The sequence below is a fragment of the Lissotriton vulgaris genome, chromosome 2_2, assembly GCF_964263255.1.
Source record: "Lissotriton vulgaris chromosome 2_2, aLisVul1.2, whole genome shotgun sequence".
In the NCBI taxonomy this organism is placed as follows: domain Eukaryota; kingdom Metazoa; phylum Chordata; class Amphibia; order Caudata; family Salamandridae; genus Lissotriton; species Lissotriton vulgaris.
In genome coordinates, this window is record NC_141688.1 from 151635560 (window position 1) to 151651515 (window position 15956).

General features: G+C 45.4%; 1 protein-coding gene across 2 annotated transcripts in view; it reads left to right on the forward strand.

The window, feature by feature from the left end:
- CCDC34 (coiled-coil domain containing 34) overlaps positions 1-15956 on the forward strand; it is a 324463-nt gene that overhangs the window by 53123 nt on the left and 255384 nt on the right. Inside the window, exons 2-3 of one of the 2 annotated variants that reach the window (XM_086959480.1) lie at positions 11463-11725; positions 15010-15151. In XM_086959480.1, coding sequence (XP_086815606.1) covers positions 11463-11725; positions 15010-15151 — 405 coding nt within the window. The remainder of the gene's footprint in view (positions 1-11462; positions 11726-15009; positions 15152-15956) is intronic. The other variant, XM_086959481.1, reaches the window with a different exon arrangement.

A 15956-nucleotide genomic window follows, 5' to 3' on the forward strand; every position in this document is an offset into this window, starting at 1 on the left:
CTCCTGCAGCCTGTCTCCAATACACATCTGGGGTGGGTGACAACTACACTTTGTGCATTCCCTCGAGACAGCTGCAAACACAAGACTGGTAGGCTTAACAGAGAATTCCTTTGCATTCCAATAGCTCTTCCTGGGCTGGAAAGAAGGCGGAGATCCACCATGGGAGGAAGATCCGTCTCCTACTTAGCGGCCAAGACCTGGAATTCCCTCCCCACCCACCTCCGCCTCACACAGAACCACCTCTCCTTCAGAAAACAACTAAAAACTTGGATATTTGATAAGTAAAGCTCCCCCCCTCCCTCAAGCGCCTTGAGACCCTCTGGGTGAGTAGCGCGCTATACAAATTTAAACTTGACTTGACTTGACACCTGAATAGGGAGTGTTCTGTGTACCAGACAAATGGCTGATTACACCCTGCTGATAGTCTAAAAGGCCTGTTTTCACTTCAAAGACCCTTTTCTGAACGCCCCCCCCCTTCAAAGGCACAACTGGGTAGAAGTACTGGGGCTCTGACCCCACCAAATCAGACACTTCCGAACCTGTAACTGAACTCTGTCAGACGAACTGCTGTGCTGCATCAAGAACTTACAAAGGTGGACTGCTGAACTGGAAGACATGTTTTTCTGCTGTGCTGCCATAATGCATTCTGCTCTCTGACCTTGTTGAGGGAGAGGGGGACTCTGCCTGGCAACAAAAGTCATCTCCAAAGGGCTTTTTCAGCTTGGCTCCTGTTGCTTGAGATTCTGGGCTAATAAAGTCTCTACCCTTGTGCCTGATCCATTGGAAGTGGACCCAAAAAATTTCACCAGAGAAATCCATGCATCTCCAATCTGCGTGTAGGTGAACCAGCTCATCTACCCTGTTGCAGGAGTCGAATTGGTGAATCGCTTTTAGAACAAACTCATCATTTTGAGAGCTTCACGCATCGGAACTGTACATCACCGCTGATGCATTGTGGAGAGATTGCCGCATTCCCTCAACTGTGTAGAGAAACCTGGTGCATCGCTTACGGAACCAACGCATCTCGGCTCTGTGCTTCATCTTCTGAACCAAACGCATCACCTTGATTGCAGGCCCGACATCAACGCATCGCTCCTCTGCATCAAGCATCTTGCTGTTGCAATCCGGATCAAAGTAGTCTGTTCACCAGGCCTGCGGGGCTCCTGTTCCTGGCCTTTGGTCCACCACAGTCAACCTCAACTGTTGACTTTGACCTGGTCCAGCGCAAGCAGAAAACCCCCATTGACGCTAATTGCTTCTAAGCGCTAGAACTCTTTTTATTCTTTAAAAAATCATATCTCAAAATCTACCTATCGAATTTTTGTTGTATTGATCTTGATTTATTTATAGAATGATCTATTTTTCTAAACTGCTGGTAAATAATTTTGTGGTGTTTCCATTGTGTTACTATGTGTGTGTGTGTGTGTTACACAAATACTTCACACATTGCCTCTTTAGAGAAGCTGGACTGCTCTGTGCCAAGCCACAGGACGATGAACGAAGGTTATCTTTTGGTGTGTTGAGAAAAGTGATTCAAGACAAACTGTCTAGAATAAACCGGGGGCACAGATGTGTGTAATTTTTCTTACTAAATACACAAATTATAAGCGTACCTTTTAACTGCTGAATGTGAAATAACACAAGAAAACAATGATTTTTCAACAAAACTTAATTGATTGAAGATCAACTAAAGATTTACATCCTGTTAAATCTACTACAGTTTATGGGTCATTACTTCATGACTCTATAGATGCAACCATTATTGTTGTGTGTACAACATACATAGAATGTAGTGACATTATTAACAAAATGACAGTCTCAACGGCGATTGATGAAATTCGGCCCGAAGCATTTCGGGACCTCCTGTCCCTTCCTCAGGGACCACTGTGAATGAAGAAAATAACATATAAATAATCCCTTGAAATGGGACTACCATGTAACTATATAACTATCTCTTTGTGTGTACCTAGCTTACCCTGACTACGAATTTTGTAGTTTTATAATATATAAAACCACATCGCGGGAGGAGGAGCCAAGCCAGTGACCGAGATGGCCGCATAGACGCTCGGCTCCGTGAGCCCTCTCACCCCGCGCATACATCCTGGCAATTATCCTGAGCCGTAACGGCATATTTAAGTAGGCGAAGGAGAACTTTCACTTACCGTCTGCTCCTGAGGCGCCTACGTGCGGCAGACCCGGAGAAATGTCCCCGACTGTTCTGCGGCCCTGCGGTGCTGGGACCGGGGTGTCGAGTGAGAGGAGCAGCCGACCGCGACTGCGACAACAGCGGCCACTGGTGGAGGTGAAGAGTCGGCCGGAGGGCGCCGGAGAATTGATGGGCCGATGGCGACAGTGAAGACCCAGTCCACCTAGCGGAGTGCCTCGTGGGGCTGCGTGGCAAGGCAGGGTCGAGGGGAGTGCACGATATGTGGCCCCCCATCCCAGTTTTGTGTCCGGGCATAATCCAGGATTACCCCCGGAATCGGCGGGCAGCTCCCGGGGAGCGGCAGAGATTTTGTTTAGCCCTTTGGTGACTCTTCTCCGGGGAGCCTGCCTTGACTTTCTGAGTCCCCGCTGTGAATCCTGTAGCGCCCTGGTTTGGGGCCCGGTCCCTGAGGTGAGGTGAAGAAGGACGAGGCCGGATCAGCTGAGCTGGCGGCCAGCGCCCTCCTCTGCGGACCACATCCAGGTCGAACAGCTGCCGTGCGGGTGAGATCAGGGGACTGGCTGCGCGTGTAGGAGCCCACGTCCAAAGATATAATGGCTGCTCTAACGACCCTGCATGAGACCCTGATCTGTAATGCCCGGGACCTGGGAAGAAGGATGGCCGCCATTGTTGTCCCGCCGTTCCACACGGGCACAGCTCGATCTCAACGGAGTGCCGACGTGCCCGCCTCTATGTCCATGAAGAGTGCTCCAGCTACGCCTAGGTTCATGGAGACGCTGAAAGACCCGGCTCATGTGATCCCCCTGGACAGCTCTGTTGTACATGCGAGTGTCTCTTCGGGGCACATGTCTAATTGGCGGCTGGGGAAACAACGTCGATCTATTTTTTGGGCTGCCCCGGCGACGTCTCGGCGCTTGCCGGATTGTGTGCCTCTCTCTCCTTGGATGGTGAGACTGTGTTCGGACTTGAGGATGTTTTCGGGGTCGATATCGACACAAACGGATTTCCGCCATACATGTTCGGATGGGTTTTGGTTGCTGAAGTCCTATGAAGCGATAACTCGGCCTGGTCCGCCCGGATCACTTGGACCCTCCGCGCCGCTCTGTATACCGATTGATAAGTGGACGTATGTTGGTTCCATTGATAGACAAGTCCAGGGGTGATACCGTTCTGAGTCCAGTGGACTTATTGTTGGCTGACGGTGATTGGGGGACATTCGGCCGGGATTATATTGCTGGTGTGGTTGGTGATTGATGTTTTCCATGGATATTCTGATCTTGCTTTTAGGATATTTCCTGGGCGCAGGGGTGAGGGGCGGGGCCGGGTGGCAAGATCGAGGGCCCTCCTCCACTTTTTTCTTCTCCTTCTTTCTCCTCTTTTTCTATATTTCGGGTCTCCATTAGGGCGACAGGCACGCTGCTGGGGGGGGTAGGCCGTGGCCTTCTGCAGGGGTGCAGGGTGGGGGTTAGGGGGATGGGGTTTGTCAATTTGTCCGTTATTTGTTTCTATGGCCCTTTAGTCTTTTTTCCTTTTTAGTGTTGTCGTTCTTCATGTTTCCTACAGTATGTTTAGTTTTGAGGGGTGGGGTTCAGTTTTGCTACGGAACGGGTTTGTGCTTACATGTACCTTACCCCCAATACTTCATTTGTATTTGTACTATTTGCGGATATCCTGATTCATGCTCATTATGGTAGGACCATGTATGACCGTATGGCATTTATTTTTATTTTTTCTTTACTGTAAAATGAACCTTCATAATCCTGAATTCCGACCTGTACGCTTGAATACAAGTCATGTCCTGGATATTTGATATTTTTTTTTTATTGACATTTGTAAAGCGCTAACTTTTGCTCCGGAGGGAGCATCTTGGCGCTGAGCACGTAGAAGGTCGTCTAGGGGGGCATGGATCAAATAGCTGCGAGGACTGAGGAGTCAGACTGAGAATAAATCCAGGTTTTCAGAAGTTTCCTGAAAAGGCTTTCTGAGGGAGCGTGCCTAAGGTTGGGGGGGAGACGATTCCATGCCTTAGCCGCCAGAAGGGAGAAGGTCTTTCCACCCTTGGATTTTAGTTTTATGCGAGGTTCCGAAATGAAATTGGCACCAGAAGACCTCAAGCAACGGATAGGAGTGTAATGCTGGAAGCGCTTGATCAGGTAGGATGGACCCAAGCCCCTGTTTGCTTTAAATACAGTGACTAGGAGCTTGAATAAGATTCTCTTATGGAGGGGCAGCCAATGAAGGGTGTTAAGAGCTGTAGAGGCTGAGGACCTACGGGGGAGTTTCAAAACAAGCCTGGCTGCTGCATGTTGGACACTCTGCAGCTTTTTCAGAGAGGACTTCTTGATGCCTGCTAGGAGGCCGTTACAATAATCCAGCCGGGAGAGGATAAGCGCCACCGCGACTGATTTCCTGGCTGTGATAGGCAGAAAATTAAAAAACTTCTTTAATTGCCTGATCAGACTGAAACAGCGCCCAGCGGTAATGCGCACATGTTCATCGAAGCTGAGGGAAGCGTCAAATTGAACGCCCAAGTTGCGGGCTGAAGCAACCGCGCTTGGTGGTGCTTCGGAGTTGTGAGGCCACCAGTCTTTGGGGGAAAAGAATGTGCCTTTACCTAGGGGAATTATTTCTGTTTTGGCGCTGTTGCATTTTAAATGATGCAGGTTGAGCCAAGAAAAGACTTCTGACAGACAGTTTTGGAATCTGGTGGCAGCATCCGGGAGTTTTTTATCGATAGTGACGACAAGCTGGGTGTCGTCAGCGTAGGATGTCACGAGAATCCCATGTGACTCGATCAACGTGAGAAGGGGGGCCATATATACATTGAAAAAGAGGGGGCTCAGGATGGAACCCTGGGGTACCCCCGAGATGATGGATCGTTCATCGGAGAGAAAGGGGCCCAAGGAGACTGTTTGTGAGCGATTGGACAGGAATGAGGTTATCCAGGCAAGTGCGGAGCCCGAGACACCAATCTCACGCATCCTATTAATTAGAACAACATGTCAGATGGTGTCGAAAGCCGCGGTTAGGTCGAGCAGTATGAGGACGGCCTGCCTGCCCTCATCCTGCAAGAACTTGATGGTGTCTGACAACTCAATCAAAGCAGTCTCTGTGGAGTGTCCAGAGCGGAAGCCAGATTGCTGTGGGTGCAGGATGCAATGATTTTCCACAAAATTCTTTAATTCCTCATGAACTAGTTGCTCAGTGATTTTGCCTAGCGCAGGGAGGAGTGAAATTGGGCGCATATTAGACAAATCAGTAGGGGATTTATTTTGCTTTTTCATGAGGGGCTTGACTGTGGCCTTCTTCCACTCAGAAGGAACAATGCCGGAGTCGAGGGATTCGTTCACAATTGCATTAATTAGAGGGTTGACGGCCTCTACAAGATGGTGCAAGATGACTGGGGGGCAAGAATCCGTGGGTGCACCTGATTTGCAGGCTAGTATGGCTTTGTGCGTTTGCATTAGGGAAACTGCTTTGAATTGGTTTAATGAGGGAATAATTGTGTCAGGCTCTTGGGTAGGAATAGGTGGACATTTGTTGGACCCCGGTTTTCGAACTGTTATAACTTTCCACATTGCTCTGCTGTACTTCTAGCGGCCGGCCGGGGTGGTTGTAGGCCCATACTTGTAATTGCTTGAAGTAATAATAAAGGTTCTCCAAAAATTGAAAAAAAATATATATATATAAAACCACATCGCGTATGTCTTCGCCAACCAGAAACCCAATTTCTAACACACCTAAATCTTTGGGCTTTCAATACTCACTTTACCGGCGATTTTAATTTAGAAAATTAGGTTTGTTTCCCTTCTTGGCAAAGGCACTTTTCTTTAAGTCACTGCAGTGCTTTTTACATGACAGTTATATATTATTGTTATATATTTGGGTGGTGTAAATGTCCACTGCAGCCCACTTTCTGCATCATCTGTCATGGCCTTACAGTTCTCTTTATGACCTTACAAGAAAGTTAACTTGCCCAATGGGGTGAGACCAATTTCAACAGTACCATGTTAGGGCTAGTGCGGTGACACTCAATAACTATCTCTTGGACCCTATTTTTTCCAGCATTTCTCTGTCCCACTGCCCACCAGCTCTGCCCCTTCACTGGTCAGACCACTTCCTAATCAAATTTAGTGTGCCCGATCCAATGGCTGTTAGGCCTACCAGCCCTTCACTACAGCCCTGTAACAGGAATTGGAAGAAGCTGGATATAAATCACTTCATTTCCGTCTTAGACTCTGCACCCCTGGGCGAGATATTTGACACGGAGGACATGGAGGTAGTAGCCACAAATATTAACAAGTGGCTTTTAGGAGCCTTAGACACATGTCTGCCTCTGACTCACAAAAAATATAAAACCCACAACCCTCCAGCGCCATGGTGCAATGAATTATTGAAGGCTGCTAAATCCAAGTGTAAACGCCTGGAACGTCTCTGGAGGAAAGACTACTCCCCTGCAGCTGGCTCAACTTACAGAATTGAACTTAAGCTCTATCACAAAGCCTGCACCACAGCTAGAGCCAATTACGTGGCAAAGACTATTTCAGAGGCCCGAAACAAATCTAAAATACTGTTCAATCTAGTAAAGGAATTAGCGGGCTCCAACACCACAGCCAAACCCCTTTCGTTGAATGATGTTCAATGTGAAGAACTGGCACAGTTCTTCACAAGCAAGATTGAGACCATCTATCAGGATATTGTCAAACAACATCAGGCACAAGCCGCAAAGAGCCCAGATCTCAACCCGAGGGAGGAGAGCACCACCTTTTTGCCAGTCCTGTCCTATGAGCCACTTACATCATGGCCTTAGTTAAACGTTCAGGGCCTTCAAGTTATCTTAGGGAAATTGAAATCGGGCTCTCCAATCGACCCCCTCCCAATCTCTGTACTAAGACTTTTCGATACTCCACAACTTTCTGTAATTTGCCAGACTTTGAATCTATCCCTCTCCACGGCAAAGGTCCCATCTATGTGGAAACATGCCATGGTCTCACCACTGTTAAAGAAACCATCCGCAGACCCCAAAATCCTGGCCAATTTTCGCCCTATATTCATCCTACCTGCTTTCTCCAAAGTCTTGGAGAAACACGTCCACGGTCACCTTGCTAGATACACAGAGGTAAATGACATACTTCACCCTTCCCAATCGGGTTTTCGCCCTGGCTTTTCGACAGAGACGACATTGCTCAGGGTGATGGAAAATCTTCGCCTTCTGGTCGACAGAGGGGATTCTGCTGCGCTGATTCTTCTTGACCTCAGCGCAGCGTTCAACATCATCTCCCATAACATTCTGTTAAAATCACTCTCTGCCATGAGCATCAGGGGCAATGCATTGGATTGGAATGCATCATTCCTGACCCGTAGGACATTTCAGATCGCTTCCAACACCTCGGCCTCAAATGTCCATCTATCCCCCTATGGTGTCCCCCAGGGCTCGGTGTTGAGTCCTCTGCTTTTTAACCTATACGTAACCCCTCTTGCCCAGATCGCCGAAGCAGCAGGTTTAAACATGTACACCTATGCGGACGATTCTCTGATTGTTTTTTCACTCTCCAATGGAGATCAGGACTTCTCCTCTCTCCTGCAGATAGGCCTTAGCAAAATTGCAACTTGGATGAGTGATAATTTGCTCAAACTGAATGGTAGTAAAACAGAGGTTTTAATACTGGGTCCAAATCAAAATCTCTGGAACCCAAGACACTGGCCCTCAGAAATGGGTGCCTTACCCACTCCGTCGCACCAAGTACGCAATCTGGGCATTATCATTGATAACGGCCTAACCATGGAGCCCCAAGTTACCAACTTAACATCTACTTGCTTCACCATTTTGAGGTGGCTCAGGAAAATCATCTGGATGCTGCCTGACGACACACATAAGTCCGTGGTCAACGCACTAATCACCTCCCGTTTAGACTACGGAAACGTCCTCTACTTGGGGTCATCACAGGCAGTCATGAGACGCCTTCAACTTGTTCAGAATGCCGCTGCAAGACTACTCTGCAAGTGTCACAGAATGGAACGAATGTCTGGACATCTTAAGGCACTCCATTGGCTGAGAATCGAAAATAGAGTCAAATTTAAAACACTGAGCCTCATGCACAGAATCAAATGGGGAAATGCCCCCAGATACCTACAAACCCACGTTGAACTCCTACACGCCGGCTCGTTGCCGGAGATCTTCATCTCAAGGCCTCTTTTGTGTGCCCAAAGTGCGCCGAGCGAGGATTGGAGGACGATCATTCTCCCTGTTGGGCCCTAAACTTTGGAATGCTCTCCCTCTGAACTTACGCTTGGAAACCCGCTACATCCACTTCCGCAGACCCATACAAACATGGCTTTTTAATCAGTAAGCTGCTCCCGCCTCTCCTCAGAGCTTTATGATCTGCTCATTGGTTCAGTATCTTTTCAGCGCCGGGAAACCCTTTTTGGGTAGGTGTCGCGCTTTATAAGCCTAATAAATAAATAAATAAAATAAATATATGCACAGTCCTAATGTTGGAAAAAACGAGGCCCGGAAAAAGTTGAAAATCTGATGGGGCAGTGCAGGAAACATGACACTGCTACAGTCTCTGCGAGGAAAGGGGTGTAATGGCTTCATATATTTGAGCATTAACATTCACAACAGTTTTGTCTTGATATTTGGATTTATCTATTCTATCTTGGACTATCCTTTGGTTATATGATAGACTAGCAGCTGTACTGGAGTCTCAAGCAGCTCTAGTTGGCAGAGGTAGGTACTTCTGTCCAAATAGAGGTACACATTTTAGATAACTCCTGCTCCCTCCACCTCCCCCCTTGGTAGCTTGGCATGAGCAGACAGGCTTATCCCAAAGGCAATATGTAAAGTATTTATATCAAAACGCACAGTAACACAGTGAAAACACCACAAATGGACACCACACGAGTTGAGAAAAATAAAATATATTTATCTAAACATAACCAGACCAAAACGACAAAAATCCAACATACACAGTTAAAAATATGACTTTCAAAATATTTCAAGAACTTGTACTATAAAAAACTATGGATGCATTACTTTTACACAAAGTACCCGAAGATGCGTCAATATTCACAAGGTCAAACAGCCGCAGAGAAAAGAAGCATTAGACAACACAGCAATGCGTCAGTTCCTGAGTCCTTGGGGAGGCGAGGCAACAGTTCTGCTGGACACAGGAGAAATGATGTGTCGAATCCGAACTGTAGGGGGAAGTGAGGCTTCGAAACCCAAGACTGTTTTGGTCTGCGGGTGATGCGTGGAAAACATGGTGCACAGGTATGATGCATGACACACCGGAGGTGATGCGTCGCTTTGCAAGGCTTGGCGCCAACCGGCGTTGGTGCTGGGGACTTCGAGGTGAGACTTCACGTCGCTCAGCGAGACCCTGCGAGGTTTCGTGTTGTCCTGCGCCGGTTCCGAGAGACTTTGCACGGCTTCAGGATACTTCGCGCCGGTACTTGCAGAGATAAGCTATAAAATCCACCTCTGAGGTCCTGTAACTGGAAGGAGGCACCTCAGGCAAGGGTAAGACTGACAAATGACAGAGTCCAACAGCACCAGCAGTTTTGATGCAAGTCTTTTGTGTCCCTGAGACTTCCGAACATGAGCCAGCACACTTCAGGCCCTTGGAGATCTCCTTCAAGCAGGGGGACACAGCACATAGCAAAGTCCTTCTCCTTTCCTTGGCAGAAACAGCAACTGCAGGCCAACTCAGACACACAGCAAGGGCAGTACTTCTCCTCAGTCTCTCCAGCTCTTCTTCTTGGCAAAGTTTCCTTTTGAATTGCAGGGATGATCTAAAGTATGTGGTTTTGGGTCTGGTACTTGTACCCCAAAATGTCTTTGTTCTCTTTGTGCAAGGGGCTCTCAGCCCGGTTCAAACCAGTTCAGTGCACAACAACATCCTTTGTTAGTGTGGGCCTTGGTCCCAGACACACCACGGGGGGGGGTGGGGGTGCGGAGCCAGCATTGTAGAAGGCAGGCACAACCCTAATAGGTACAGATGCTACTCCTCCCACCACTCCAAATGCAGATCAGGCCTAATTAGCCTAGTGCTGACTCATCCAGACTCCTGGAGCCACAGCACCTCCTCAGCCACTATCACTCCAAAGCCAGACAGTCAATCCAGAAACAGGCAGAGGCACACAGGAAGGTTGAACAAGGAAATAGCCACATTCTAAAAGTGATATTTTCAAACACACAATTTAAAAACCATCTTTACTAAAAGATGTGTTATTAAATTCTGATTTCAGGGGTACTAAACTCTATATTTCTATCTTATCTCTATGGGAAGATATATTTCTAAAATGTTACGAGGCATTCCCTATTCTGTCCTATGGGCAAGATAGCCTTTTAATAGTGAAAGACGAAATTGGCAGTATTTCACTATCAGGACATGTTACACACACCAGTACATGTCCTACCTTTCACATACACTACACCCTGCCCAGGTGGGAACCTTGGGCAGGGTGCAATCTATGTGTAAGAATAGGGAAGGGTAAGGCCTGGCAAGTGGGTGCACTTGCCAAGTGTTCATGGTAGTTAAACTGCGCACTGGCACTGCAGTGGCAGGCCTGAGACCCTTTTTCTGGGCTACTCATATGGGTAGTGCAATCAGTGCTGCAAGCCCACTAGTAGCATTTGATTTACCAGCCCTGCTACACTCAGTGCATTTTACTAGGAACCTACTGGTAAAACAAATATGCCAATCAGGGAGAACTAATTACAATAACAATTTACACAGAGATCATATGCACTTTAGCGCTGATCAGCAGTGGTAAAGTGCCCAGAGTTCTATAGTCAACAAACACAGGTCAGGAAAAAATAGGAGGAAGAAGCAAAAAGTTTGGGGATAACCCTGCAAAAAGGGCAATTTCCAACAGTGGGGTTGTAATGTCGTAGTTTGGTGGTCCTATAACACTATGCCAAAAATTGGGTTTAGAAGTCACCAAATAAACTGTGCGAAAACTTATTTGTAGTGCTGCACCAGAAAAGACGAAAGGGCTTTCAGAAGCACAAAGTGTTGAGTATTGCTTAGAGATTCAGCACTTGCTGCTATTTGCATATGTCTTGTAACTGATATTGAACATAATACATACTGCTCTTTTATTCTTTCTTCTACCACAGCATTTTTATAGTTTGCATTTTAAACCGATTAGGTTTGTAAGTGTACAGCTGCTTTTTTCATGAAACTAAAAACTAGTTTGACACAGCCAATGACAAGTTCTTGAGGGAATGGATTAGATTCTGTGGGGCTGCTTAGTTTTTTTAATGATTTGAACTCCTTTATCTTTTAAGAAGCACATAGCTGGATCCGAGATGTCAGCTGGCCACAGTGGAGACTTTTCTTCAGGGACAAGGCGATCTCATTCAGCTCCACATCGGCACTCCCACAAAGACCAAACACCCAAACGTTCCCAGAGCCTTTCAGTGTCTTCCTGCGGAGACTCCACCCGCTCACTGCTCTCCCCGCTCTATCACAGCAGCTTTGAAGATGAGGACGATGGGAAGTTGGATTCTTCCAGGTCGGGGTCTGATTACAGAGAGAATGTGGACAACAGGTATTGTTGGACCCATATTGTTGGGTCTGATAGCTAGTTCACTTTTATTCCCTTGCCACTTTTAGGGGCGTTAAGGACCGATTTAAAAAAAAAAAAAATGTTTTAACCTCCATAGATCTTACTTTGATGCATAAAAACACGGATCTGAAGGCGAAACACTGATTTATAGATTAACGATTTTCTATTGGAAATCTGGATAGGAATTTCCGTGACTATCTGTGCTGGCAATCCTGTATGGGCATGAGATGGAGTGACAAAAGTGTTTCAGGGAGATGGTCGGTGACTGTGACCCCATCCACAATGTTAGAATTTTGGGATAGATGTATCCAGTCATTTTGCATTCACAAATGGCCTGATTCGCAGAATCGTGTTTGCGACTCCAAAAAGGCATTCTGTTATGTAAGAAATCCAAACTGCATTTTGTTAACACTTTACCGAGTCGTATTTTGGGTTTGATATTTGGAAAAGTTAGGATTAGGAAGGGCGCCTCTTACAAATAGGGTTGTTGGTTGAAGTGCTGAAACCCTACATCCTTGTCAGGGTGAACCTCAAAATTCACTAAATTAACCTGTGCTTAACCCTCTGGTAGCCTTGGCAGAAACACAGTTCCGCTTAATTTGGGGGCATTGTGTAAAGTATTTATGCAGCACTTAAAAGCAATAAAGTGAAAACACCACATTCGAAAACTCCCAGACTAATTTAGAGAAAAATAGTACATTTTAAGAAATTATTTGACACTAAAACTACAAAAATCCTGTCAGTAGAACAAGAGATTTGCAAATTTTAAGCACCAGTTTTGAATATCTGTTCGTGACGGACTGAGACATACTCACAAGTTTAGGCCGACTACAACAGAGCATGGGTTGGATACAGGGATCAGGATAGTCTATTATGGATTATAACTTGTTCTCTTGATGCAGAGCATTGCATCCCACTGGGTTGGTTCCAAATAGGAACTGTAATCAGAGGTCCTGCATCGAGTTGCATCACGCTCCGATGGTTCCGATGAGGCCGCCAATCTGAGGCTGCAGGGTGCTGCGATGTAAGGTCCTGCCTCGGTGATTAGGGATCCCACATTTGAGCAGAAGGAGTACACTCTGATAACAACCGAGGTTCCAGGACCTGAATGGCACCTCTTGTGGGGAATCGGGACTTACTCCAGCAGATGCTAGCAGCAGGGCGCAAGCAGGTTTAGTTTACTCTGGGCAACGAGATAGATACAGAACAGGTCTCTGGAGCTTGTTATATCCCTGTAGCTCAGAACAGAAGTCCAGTCAGCTAGCCTTTGGAGTCACTCTGGTGGTTCTGGGGTGAAGGAGCAGGTCCAGTCTTCCTCCTCAGGCAGCAGGGCAGTCCTTCTTGCAGCCGGGCAGTTATTCCAGTAGCAGGGCAGAAGACTAGTCCTCTTCTGAGTCTCTGAGTCTTCTATATACCCAGAAGTGATCTGAAAAGTGGATCAGATGGCCCTATTTTTATACTTGGTGTCTGCTTTGAAATGGGAAAAACTTCTGGAGTTTTCCAATACAGGCTTCTCTGCCCTGATCCCAGTCTGTCCTCAGTCACAATATGCTAGTATGAAGATTTTTGTATGTGAACTGAGACAGTTCCTCTGAAGTGCAAATTTGACAGGTGTCAACTCCGCCCCCCTCATCAAGTCAGAATGATCCATCTTGCCAACACCCAGGCCTTCTATTATAATACTGTCTGGGAAGAATACAAAAGGGCAAAATGTCAGCTACAGCATGTCACGTGACCTGGGAAACAGTCTGCAGGCACCAAATAGTTAGGACAAGAAAATGCCAATTTTCAGGCTGAATGCATCAAATGATTAGGATTTTTTAAAAGTGCTTTTTCAGAATTATGACTTAAAATTCGACTTTACCATTAAAGAGGTTTTTAAATAACAATTTCTCAGACACCAAACATGGTGTTTCTACTTTCTTCCATGCAAAAGCTGTCACTTATTAAATGTAATAAGGTAACCTATTGTTATTCTATGGGAGAGGTAGGCCCTGCAATAGTGAAAAATGTGTTTTTGCTTACCAGGATATGTAAAACCTAAAATCACATGTCTAACATTTTAAATCCAATGTGGCCTATCCCACGGGGCAACTAACTTTATTTCAAATTGGCTTTCTTAAAACTGCACATAGGCCTAAGCCATGTTTAAGAAAGCTATGGGTGGCCGAATAAGGGCTGCAGGTCCACTAGTAGCATGCAATTTACAGGCACACATAGTACCATTTTACTTGACTTACTCTCAATTGGCATATTTAATTTACTCATAAGACAATCTTGCCATGTTTGCACAAACGCTTTAGCTATGGTTAGCAGTAATAAAGTGCACAGAGTACTAAAAGCTAATAAACATGGGGTAAAAAAACTGGGAAGGCAAAATGTTTGGGGGTAATCCTGCAAAGATAACCACGTCCTAGAGATGTATTAGTTTTTTAACCAAAATCTAGTTGCACAAACTACACACATGTAGTGGAAACCCATTTAGAAACATGAAAGAGTCCCTAAGCTACCCCTTTCCCTTTGTGAATGTACCGATTCCTAATAATTTTTAGGTAGGAGGCGTCTGCTTGGAAATCTGCAGGGATCATACATGTTATGTAAACTTCAGGCAAATTATATGGATTCAGACAAAAAAATTAACAAAGGACAAACCTAGAGATAACTTAATTTAGGTGTGTAGAGGTTTTTATTTTAAGAGCAGCTTAAAGTAGGCTACTTCAAAGATAAAAATTAGAAACCTGTTTGGCCTTTTGATGACAGACCAAACTCCTATCAGCATTTGACCCTTAATTCCGATGTTTCTACTGGAAATATTTGATGGAAACTAATTGATGGATTTGCCTGATTTAAATGGGTAAATGGTTTGCTGCAAAGAAAAGCTGTTTCCATCTGATTAAAGATACCAGCGGGTCTAGAAGAAGTTGGCAAACATTACAAATTCATACTAATGTAAATAATAAACAAGACAGTTACTGTGTAAAGAGGCGGCTACAATCATCTGTATGTTTTTATGAATGTATTCACAATTCGTGCAACATTTCCCATATTAATGAGGTGGTTGAAGGCTAAAAGTACCAAGTCTTAGAGCTTATGACATTTTAGTTATAAACGTTACTAGTTTTAATATTTAGACCTGCATCGCCATTTATTTCTAATTTTTTGCTTTTGTTATTTACAGAACAAAAATACTTGAAAACCAGTAGTACACCTTAAGCATAAGCTTTTCCATGGATTTAGTCTAACTCTTTTGCTGGCTATTCCCACAGAGTTGGACCGCAAAATTCCAAGGGAAGTCTACAGGAAAAAGATCACGTGACCATACCCAAGCATAATCTCACACCCTGGGAAGAATGGCTTGTTAGCAAAGGACGAAGGGAACGAGTTCAGTTGCAAACGAAAGTTCTGGAGGTAAATATTTTCTTTTTTTCCATTTATTAGATTTGCATTACTTTGCTTCTCACACGACACAAGGCGTGACATATATTTTTTTACACTGCCACCGTTTGTTACGTTAATGGTGGTAAGTTGTCAAAAGATAGTCTCCGGCTGAGAATTTGGGTCAGCTTGGTACCATCCTGTAGAAACAGACGTGTTTAATATACCTATGCTGGTAAAATTGATGCACATGATTCTGTTAGAAAGTCGAGATTTCTTTTCCAGGCTCTTGTAAAAACATCCCAGTTCATTACAATGAGTTGGCGTAATGCAGGATTTTGTTGAATTGAACAGCTGTATGATTTTTTTTTTAAACTTGTTTTTTTTAGCAGTTGCATAGTATACAATATAACAGTATATCAAACATGTTGTCACAGAAGACCTATTAAAACGATCCGGTACAGCTATCGTAAACAGGGAACCAATAAACAGTGGTTAATCACCTGGGACCAAAGACCTGCTACATCAGACTCCTCTGGCTAGACACATAACCATGTGTGGCGGATTTATATCATGCGATTCCACATGTGTTGTGGTGCGAGAGTATGCAGCCTAAGCAAAGTAGAAAAAAGTTAATGCATTAACCATGGAGAGCACAAAAGAATAATTAAATAAATATTAGTACAACTAACAATAGTGGCAGCAGCTAACCCGTGTTCATCCTCCACGGGATTTCCATCCGTGAAAGGGGAGCAGGGGCGGTCAGCCAGAGAGGATTGGGGTCGGGCAGGTTTAAATCATCTCCCACATAAGGGGCAAGGGAGGCAGAGAGTAAAGG